The sequence below is a fragment of the Zingiber officinale genome, chromosome 2B, assembly GCF_018446385.1.
Source record: "Zingiber officinale cultivar Zhangliang chromosome 2B, Zo_v1.1, whole genome shotgun sequence".
Classification (NCBI taxonomy): Eukaryota; Viridiplantae; Streptophyta; class Magnoliopsida; order Zingiberales; family Zingiberaceae; genus Zingiber; species Zingiber officinale.
The window spans coordinates 8,825,136-8,835,557 of record NC_055989.1 but is presented as its reverse complement, the minus strand read 5'-3'; the positions used below and the strand labels follow the sequence as shown (position 1 = coordinate 8,835,557).

Here is a 10,422-nt window from a genome sequence, read left to right as displayed (position 1 = left end):
AGAAGAAAGAGCTTGAGGAAGAAAAAGATGGAGTTACCACACAAAATGAAACTTCTCACAAGCACTTAAGTGGCCGACCACTTTTCATGAGGAGTTATATACTCCATGGAATTTCAAGAGTCAAAAACTCTTGATCTCCCTCATGAGGTGACACACACATGTGCTAGTCTTGATCATGCGGCACATCACCATTAGCCACTTAATGTCAACTCACCAATGAGGTGGCAAATGGTCAAGTCAAACTTGACCCTTCATCTTCCTCTCAAGTCAAGTCAAACTTGACCACTTCTCTCCCTTGGTTGATCTAATCTAACCATTGGTTCAAGTCAATTTTAATTTAATGAATCTCTATTCATTGAATTAAATTAATTAAATGAGTCTAAGTCCAAATTAGACTCACTTAACACATGAACCAAATTGAGTCCAACTCAATTAGCTCAATTTGGATTACTCTTAATCCAATTTGGTTCATCACATGAACCTAATCCTTTAGGTTCATCAAATGAACCTAATCTCCATCTAATTTTCCTTTGTGTGTGACCCTATAGGTTCTTATAACGTTGGCAATACTCCTAAACCCATTTAGAAGCATAAGTAATGAGCGGTATCTAGCAACACATCATTACTACCCAAGTTATAAGAATGTTGAGATTCAACATCACCTTGTGACTACTAATTGTGACTCCTTACAATATATGACATTGTCCTTCTATCCTAGACATCTAGATTGATCAATATGAGGCATAGACCGTGTCATCCTCTAATCAATCTAAATCTTAAACTCCAAGTATACTCACTCAATCAAATGAGCTCAATATCTCATATTGACTCATTTGGGCATGGTCATGCACTTCGTGGTATCACTCTATCAAGAATATCGATGTCACTTCCGTCATATAGGAGGGATAGATCTCATCTACATCACTCACATCCATCCACATAATTTGTTACATACCCAGTAATCACCTTTATAGTCCACCCAATTATGAGTGACGTTTGACGAAGCCAAAGTACGTAACTCCTTATGTAGGGAACCATGGTGACTTCAGGTCCAAGGACTAGTAGTCATACTAATAGCCACATGAGAAAGTATATGACACTCATATAATGATCCATGATACTTTCTCATGGCGGGTCATTCAGTATACATTCTCCAATGCATACCCATGTGTCAACTTGATATCTCCATATCCATGACTTGTGAGATTAAGTCATCGAGTTGACCTACATGCTAGTCTCGTCGCATTAACATTGTCCATGAATGTTAATACTCGACTAGGAATGATTAAGAGTAGTGTTCCCTATATCATCTCACTATCGATTCATCCAATCGATTGATATAGGTAAGAACCTTTTACTCAAGGACGCTATCATACTTAGTTATTTGACACCAATACAAGTAAGTATAATAATAAAAAACAAATGCCTTTATTTATATACAAGAATATGATACAATGAGTCCATACAACAATCATCAAATGATTGGCTCTAGGGCTCTAACTAACATCAGTATCCACAAATTACACATAACTATTCTTCTTACAACATCAAAAGGTAATAGATAGTACACAAATATGTTTCTTACTGGTGCCAACGTTATCCTTCTTGCTCTGTGCAAAGATTTAACTAAATCTTCCCCAGTAATTTTATTTGTTAATTGTAACGACCCACCTTCCACTACTAGGCTGTAAGGCGAATCGCTACGGTTACTGTGCTAAGCTGCGCGGAAAACTGATCTAATTTGAGTTTTTATGCTACTGATATCTGACCTAATACATGTTATCGGTTCTACCTGTGCTAAGGGAGATGATCTAAGGGATACCTGGTGTATCCTACATCCCCTACGGTCAAGGAGCTGGACTGATAAGTTTCTTGGACGAAACCAGAGCTTCCCAATCGATCCGAGCTGGACTGGATCGATTGCTCTTGGTTGGATCGGTCCGTGGATCGATCGGAGCTGGGGAACGTTCTGTTCACGACTGGATCGGTCGGCAGACCGATCCAGGTGTGGCTGGATCGGTCGGTCGGACCGATCCAGGTATGTCTGGATCGGTCGGCTGACCGATCCAGGCACCTGAAATCTCCTGGGACGCTACTGTATCGTGCTGGATCGGTCGGCTGACCGATCTAGGAGGATATAGTGGCATACTGTATCTGGCTGGATCGGTCGGCTGACCGATCCAGTGACACAGCTAGGCCCTGATCGGTCGGGAGACCGATCAGAGTCTGATTTCACCTGGGGACTCGGATTTCAGCACTTTGGCGTGCCAAAACCCCACTTAACACCTAACTAATGCATCATAACTATTCTAACAACATATAATAACATTCCAACGACATAAACTAGTAATCTGACTTAACATAGGGCATAGTTTAGGAATTCATGGCAACACATAACTAAAAGTGCCTAGAACATGGAAACCAAAACTAAAAAATAAAATGCTAAAGTAAATGCTAAAGAGTCTAATGCTCAATTTGCTACGTCCCCTAAGGACCTTTGATTCCAGTTCCATACACACACATCCTCATCTGCATTGACCTCCAGCCTCCACTGCTAGTCCACTTTTCCTTTATCTTTATCTGCAGTATAAGAAAAGTAGTATCTGTAAGCTAACAAGCTTAGTAAGAAACCATCTACCTCACAAAAACATGCATTCGGTGCAATATGGTTTTTAAAGCATGCTATTTGAAAATATGCACTGAACTTGCTAAGTCATGGTATACTGAAATCATAAAGCATAACACATAAGCATGGCATGAGCACTGAATCATATCGTAGCAAGCAATAAAACACTGAACTGAACATAAGCTAAACTAACTGAAACTAAATCTGTAACTGGAAACAAACTCAACTAGCATAATTGATTTTGAGTTTTGAAATCTAATACATAATAGGTGAAAATACTAAACATGCTGTTGGGCCCGGCAACTGTACTTGCTGTGCGCGCATCCCTAACTAGACCCGGGTTTGCAAGTCCCGAATTTAGTAGGGTTAACTAGGTTATCTAAACCTAGGGACGACTGTGGGAGTCCAACCCAATGGATATCTGATCCAGTACAGTGCCACTGAAAATAAAATACTGATATCTATAGCTAACTGATATAACATGCTGTTTCTAGGTTATCTGAACCTAGAGCTAGGTTATCTGAACCTAGAGGCGACTGTGGGAGCCCACCCATTGGACCGTAGTCCCATAAAACTGAACTAAACTAATGTGCTGGTTTAAATGCCTCTAATGCATTTAACTGAGCTAATAAACATAACTGAGGTGGTATTTAGCTACACTAACATTTTACCGAACACTTGGTGTGCTCTAACTCTCTCCTCTAATAGGGAGATCACCTCTAGGCACCCGACAACGTCTAGAATCTCCAACTAAAGGAGAACAACGTGTCCGACCCGTCTAGAGGTGTTCAACTAGATCCCTAAATCCTCGAGGAGGGTTTAAACATACCCTATGTGCCGGAAAAACCTGCATATAGCTAAAACTAATGCGTAGGAAACCAAACGGAGCTATTATACCGCAGGTGAGGGGTTTCTTACTTCTTAATCGTAATTTCTTACGATTCTATTCGCTAGAGTTCCGGTGGAGATGATCCTCTCGACGATCCGATCACGTCTTCGCGTTCCTCTCGCGGAGAAGAACCTCTTTCGTGTTGGAGTCGTCGCCGGAAGATGAACCTATGGACCCTTACCTTGGTGTGCCGTGCGTGAGGAAGAGGAGAAGGAGGGAGAGGCGGCGGTGAGGTTTTGGAAAAGAAAAGTGGCGTGAGGTGAGGAGGTGCCGAACCAACACTTAAACCAACCCAACTTAAGTTATTTAATTTATATTAAGTGGATACTAGGCCCAACTCAAATATAAATATAAATGTTTCCCTTCTCTTTCAGCACGGCCCTGCTGGGTTCAACTGGTTACTAACATTATCCCTTAAACCATAGGTCTCGGGTTCGATTCCCGCCTAGGCCGTTTTCGTTTATACTTATTTTTTTTCCCCTTCCGCTACTCGGAAAATTCCGAAAAAATATCTAAAAATTCCAGAAAAATCATAGCATATTTATAATGCAAGTTTGAGAATTTTCGGGCGTTACATTAATAGATAATTCTCTTTATCTATTACTGGATGGGCACCTCTGCTTGTTTGATGCCCTGAGGGCGACAACTGATTGGTGATTATTTGTAAAGGAGGCCTCCATCTTAAAGGAGCCACTGGAGGCTTTGGGAACTTTGCAACATCCTTCTTGGTTGTCCTCTCACCATTTAATTGATTCTCCAGTTCTCTTACCTAAATAGAATAAAATAGTCAATATGGATATAAAGCAATTTGTTGCTTATATAAGGGAAATTAAAGATGCTGTAAATTCTACTCAAATAGAGATTGAAAATGAGATAAGTAACCTTTTGCTGGTAATTTTTACTTGTTTGCTCAGCTTCTTTGATCTACACATTTGAAATAATCTGTTAAAGTGCAGGAAGCAAGGTAAATGACAAAGCTCTTATGGATGCACCTAAAATGGCAAGTACTGAAGTCCCCTCCATTAGCACAAGTGTGAATAGCAATGTTCAAAGCATCAACAACTCATTGATTCATGAGAGTTCTTGCATCCAAGAAGATCCAGGAGTTCACATGATCTTCTCTACTAAACCAGCTAAATTTGCAAATTCAAATGATGAAGTAAGACCAATCCAGTCCCTGTAGAGTGTATTTCAAACGAATCCTACTCAATCTCTCACCAACCAGCATAATATCAAAAAGGGGAATGCCTGAGACCCTTTAGCTAGCATATCAGAGAAATTTCTATGTTGTAATTGATCTGGTTCTCAATATAGCATTGATGAGAAAATTTTTTATGACATTTACATATGTCTGTCTATGCTTGCACTTTGATTTGTAGAATGGAGAGTAGCAATTTGCATACTTAATCATAAAGCAATTGTTTAAATTGATTGTTTTATTATGTGTGATGCACAGATGCACTTATTCCAATATTTTTTTAAGTGAAGGCTAATGACCTGCCCATATTAACAATATGTGTGTGTGTATGCAAATAACACTAGAACTTTAGTAACACCACTTTCAGTTATTGATCAGATGATGATGGTGAACCATTTTATCTAACTCAATTTTAAGGTGGATAATTCTGACAGTGCATTAAAGCATATGACATGCATGCGTCAGATGATTAAGATTTGATGAATATTAACACTCCCTCCACAAAAATCTAGCAAAATGAGACATAAGGACATAAATAGTAGCGAGAAAATAAATACATTGGTGTACCTCTATTTGACAGTAATTCATTCAAATGACTATGAGCATTAGAAGGAACCTATATGGAATATGTGGGTTCTTGGAGGCAAGAGCAGAGATCACATCTCCCAAAGCTGATAGAACCTATATGGAATATGTGGGTTCTTTACCTCCTTTTCAAGCATACCAGAGTACCTTGACAATACAAACTAAATTAGATAAACAGAAGTAGTTTTTTTTATGTATAAGATCCTATATCACTGATATCAAGATGTTCAAGTCTAAAAAGGATATGTGATTCACATCTTGTTTTCACAACATCAAAAAGCTAAAAGAGAAAAATAAATCAAAAGTATTTTGCCAATATGGTTCAATTCTCTTCCTGTAGACAATGCATGCCATTTGAAATTTAATCACAAACAGGGTGGATATACAAACAAGATCACAATTCAAGCCATTGGATGTGAATATAGTAACAACAATATAGCTCAACCACAATGAAACGTCACCAAAATAACAAAAGCAATCTAGCTCAACTCACAGTGAAACTTATACTCATAAGACAAAAAGGTAATTTAATAATATCAAAATCAAACCAAATCATGAGAAAAGGCTCAAATACGATTAAAGCACAATTAAGATTAACCCAAACCTAAAATTAACTTGGATTCATCCTACAATAAATCAAAATTGATCTAAAAATCTCTACTGATTTAATCTCAAATTACTGCCTATCACTTAAACAACAAATGTTTACCACTTGTAAGTTACATTTAACCAAATCAAAAACTTAGTTTAGTGTTCCACAATCACAATAATTAGCCATCTCTAAAAGAAGAAAAATAATCATAGTAGCCATTTCATTAAGTCCTTTCTAGGAAGATAAGTGAATCCAATTAGATTTTTTTTTTATTTCAACCTAAATGGGTTTGAACTTTGAATGAATTGCAACATTTTTCCACCATATAGGCAGCACACTTGATCAGTATACGTGGCCCACTATTCAGAAAAATCACTTGTAAAATATTAGAGGGTGCTTTTAAAATAAGAATACCAAAAGTACCCAGGGAGGTACTGACAGTCAAATTCTAGGCTCCATAGTAACAACAGATTTTATATTAGGAATAGACTTTTCTGCAAAATGTCTTATTAAAATTACTAAGAAGTTTGTCCTTTCAGAAAAAGGAAGTAATTAGACACTTGCGCCAAGATTAAATTAATATGCAAACAGAAATTGAAGAGCTTCAAGGAAAGCAAGAAAACTACCCTGTTGAAGCATGCTACTGATTAATCTGTTGGTTCCTTGTACATTGAGACTCCTTGACCCATTATTAGTAGCTAAGTTTACTCGTGAAGCTAAACCGGGCACAGATAATCCTCCAGAACTGATGCTTCTTCCCATGTTACCACTGCCAACAATGTTGCCTACAGAGCTTGTAAGTCTTGGCCCTACATTACCCAATACTGGAGAAACTCCCAAACCAGGAACAGAACTACGATTCCTAGAAGCTGAACTTGAGGAAATACCAGTTATTGACCCAGTGACTCCATTAATATTACTACTACTAAAAGCATGATTTCCAACAACATTAATACCCCCTCTATTTGTGACACCAGAGCCATGAGGCATCTGCATGAAAAAAAAATCCAGAATCAATACTATAAAACACATTCAAAGGACCATATGATGTAGTGAAGTAATGTGGAAATAAACTAATGCTAGACCTGAGATAATGCAACCAAAAGATTGTTTGATGAGAACCGTCCACTAGGAATGCTTCCTCCTGGTTGCTGAACACCACCTGATGGTACAACACCCATTGTGGCCTCTCTGGATGCAAGCGAACCAGGCACATTTGGCAGGTTGAAGCTTCCATGAATATTATGCAATCCTTGAAGACCACCTATTTTTTTACAAACCGTAATCAAAATTCCACATACAAGCAAAATTTCACGAGAATATGTTAATAAAGTTTATGTAGGAATGTCTAACCAGAAGGATGGAACCCAGGCACTGCCGCAGACTGGCCAGAAAACAATGTGGTATAGGGTTGGCCTGAGGAGTCCGCAAGATTAGATGTTGAACCATTAAGAGTTGACTGTACCAAGAGACCCAGTAATTTGATCAGCAAAAGCAAGACTAGTAAAAGCATAGGGCATGGGCTAGGTGCTAACAAACTTGGTATGCTAACCAACAAGAAAGAAACAACCGTGTCAAGTTAGTATTTACATAAACTGTATTGAACATCTTCACCAAACAACAAAAGCTACTCATCTCTAACAATTGAAACTCAGCTAAGAATAAGGGATTATATTATTAATACCAAGAGTAAAATTACATCAGATACAAATCTCATACGTAAAATAACAAATAGGTAATTTGGGATGAATATTAAAGTCTATAACTATTTATTCTACTTCTCTCCATCAAGCTAGAACATAATGGAGCATAGACATTGATGGTGCTTAGTTTGTCAAGTTGTACTCAATAAAGATTTGATTATCAATTTAGTAACCTTGTGATTTCTTAAACCATGCTCTAAAAATTTGTTTGACAGCATAGATAACTTTCTTAAATTGGAACATACCCTAGTGATTTCTCTGTATACACCCTAGTACGATGTTTATGAAATCTATCTGGTAATCATGAATAATACCAAGGAGAATCCAGTGATCATGAAAAATAGTTTTAAGTAAAATAAATTAATTCCATCAACGAGAGAAAATATCCCAAATAATCCTCACAAAATGTCTAGATGAAGCCTTTTGCAACTAAGTGTATTTTCTACTAATCAATGTTGTCAACCACAACTATATTTAACAATAAAAACTATAGTTGTTAAATCATACAATTCAAAATTCTAGAGGGCACTACTCAGTTCATAGGCACAAGATCCATTTCTGTTAACAAGAGTATTACATGTCAATTGAAAATGAGATGCAATTAAAAAAAATATCAAGTAGTATTTCATCAACTTGAAAATATCAACAGTTATCTCATAAAATTGATTGGTCTAAAATGAAAACTATGATTTTGTCTCACAAATTTTCCATAGAAAATATATGGAAAAGAGAGAATTAGAAAAACCTAAACATCGAGCATACAGGTTAGACAGTCCTATGTCATGCGAATGAGACTAGAAAATGCAATTAATAAACTGAAAATCAGAAAAGCAAGAGTTACATTTAGAAGCCAAGACATTATAACTTTGCCACGTGCTCAAGAAAGACTCAATTCCAGATGTAGTGATCCTTCATTATGCCAGCCAATAAATAAAAACTCTCAGCAAGTCCGATTGGTAGTTCTGACTATACCCCAAGCTCAAAAAATAAAGCCCACTTTAGATATTAAGTTAGCAAATCATATGAAGTGGCTACACTGGTAGCAACTAGAAGAATAAATGATGCTAGTCATACTATAAATACTGAAGACTTGTTTAAAGTACTACTAAAAAATTTCTTAGAAATAAAGATTATAATGCAATGTTTTTATCTTCAAAGGAGAAACTGTAACCATAAGATGTAAGCGATTGGCTTCATAGCCCAATTACAACCTAACCAAAAGTGATTCCTTCTTCCTTTTTTTCCCCCACGAAGAATAAATTAAGCAAGTAAGAAAGACAAGATTTTATCTGGAAACATTCCCAAAGTAAAGCAGGCATGCATTTGTATTAATTTAAGATGGCAATCTATGGCAAACCCAAAGACAACTAACAAATAAAGGTTTTATCCTATACTCATGCATTATCACACTCCATGAGTCTAACCTCTGGCCTTTATACTGATTTCACCTTTCGCTGTTAACAATGATATACTTATCTCAATCAGTAAAAAGTTGCAGCGGAACTTGCTCGACATACTTACCTCGCAGCAACGACGACAACCACTCCTGGTTCTCCGCCTCGTAGAGGGAAAATGGAACAGAAATCAAAATCTATCAAGGACAAATCTCTTAGTGTATTCCTAACGACGACACGAAGCCTGTCCTACAAGTTCTGATCGAAACCCTAAACCAAGATCAGTAGGGAAAATGAAACAATCTACCGAAAGCATCACGACGAACAACGATAGGAGCGTGGAGGAAGAAGATTTACCCCGATGAACGAGTTCTCGACGTCGAAAGAACAAGAGCTGAGGGTGAGACAACCAAAATCCGCGACGAGCGGTGGGCTGGAATTGGGATCGTTTATAATCAAACACAACAGAATAAGGCTGAGAGAAGGGGCGTTGATCTAGGAAGGGGAAGAGGGAGATGAGGCTGAGAGAGATGGTCGGACGACCAGCAGCGAGGAGGAAAGTAGTGGTGGCGTCGCGACAGTATACGGTGGACGGCGCGATATAGGTTTAGGTTTGAAGGGAAGAGTGAAGTGTTGTAAATTTTGGCTAAGTATTGGTGGAAAAATTATATTATTTTATTTTGGTTCATAGACACCGGGTTTTAAAAACCGTTGTTAAAATCGGTGTCTATTAACGAAAAAAAGCGCTCATAGACATTGCCTAAAAAATCGATGTCTATGAGCGAAAATCTGCGCTTATAGACATCGGTTTTTAGAAAAACCGGTGTAAAATACTCAAAGACATCAATTTTTGCTTAAAATCGTTGTTGTTCCACCGATGTCTATGAGGGTTTTTCTTGTAGTTGTTTAGAATAATGAAGGGTATGGGACCTTCGTTATTGTGTTGTGAACAACAAGTGAAGTTGTCAACAACGTTGAGTAACTCTTCAGGGGGAGAGTTTTTTATGTGTGCCAATAGGGGGAGAATGTGTGGTTAAGTTAGACCTTCATTACCTAAAAAGGGAGTTTGCCCTCTAGGAAAGGAGAAGAATGAAGGAAACCATCATTCTCATATTGACATGAAGGAAGTTGAGGCTATGGGATTAGTCTAACTTAAAGGAGGTATTGTCAAATATCAAAAAGGGGGAGATTGTTGGTGCAATATTCCCTAGGTCAAGGTTGACCTAGTTGACTGAGCTTGAATTGGTTCAAGCTCGAGTCTTGATGTTGGGTTTCAATGTTTGACAATACATGTAGACAACACATGGAGATTGCAGGTGCGATTGTTCATGTGGGGAGATTGTGAAGGAGAGTCAAGTAGGTCAAGGTTGACTGGATACTTGACTGGAAAGTCCCGGTGAGTGAAGCCGGACAGCTGGAAAATCCTGGTGAGTGA

General features: G+C 37.9%; 1 protein-coding gene across 1 annotated transcript; it reads right to left on the bottom strand.

Annotated features, from left to right (window-relative positions):
* Nucleotides 1–6,444: 6,444 nt before the first annotated feature.
* Nucleotides 6,445–8,535, bottom strand: LOC122048971 (probable NOT transcription complex subunit VIP2). The gene is made up of 4 exons (XM_042610475.1): nt 8,435–8,535; nt 7,244–7,349; nt 6,976–7,154; nt 6,445–6,880 (listed from the first exon to the last, which is right to left on the bottom strand). Exons 1-4 carry the CDS (start codon nt 8,450–8,452, stop codon nt 6,467–6,469), a joined length of 717 nt encoding a protein of 238 aa, XP_042466409.1. The 5' UTR covers nt 8,453–8,535; the 3' UTR covers nt 6,445–6,466.
* Between the last annotated feature and the right edge of the window lie 1,887 nt (nt 8,536–10,422).

Bases quoted from the DNA above. Each gene is read 5' to 3' on its own strand.
- LOC122048971 (XM_042610475.1), bottom strand. The intron at 7,155-7,243 runs GTTAGACATTCC...GTAAAAAAATAG, and splicing joins GCCTGGGTTCCATCCTTCTG to GTGGTCTTCAAGGATTGCAT. The intron at 6,881-6,975 runs GTCTAGCATTAG...TTTTTCATGCAG, and splicing joins TTTTGGTTGCATTATCTCAG to ATGCCTCATGGCTCTGGTGT.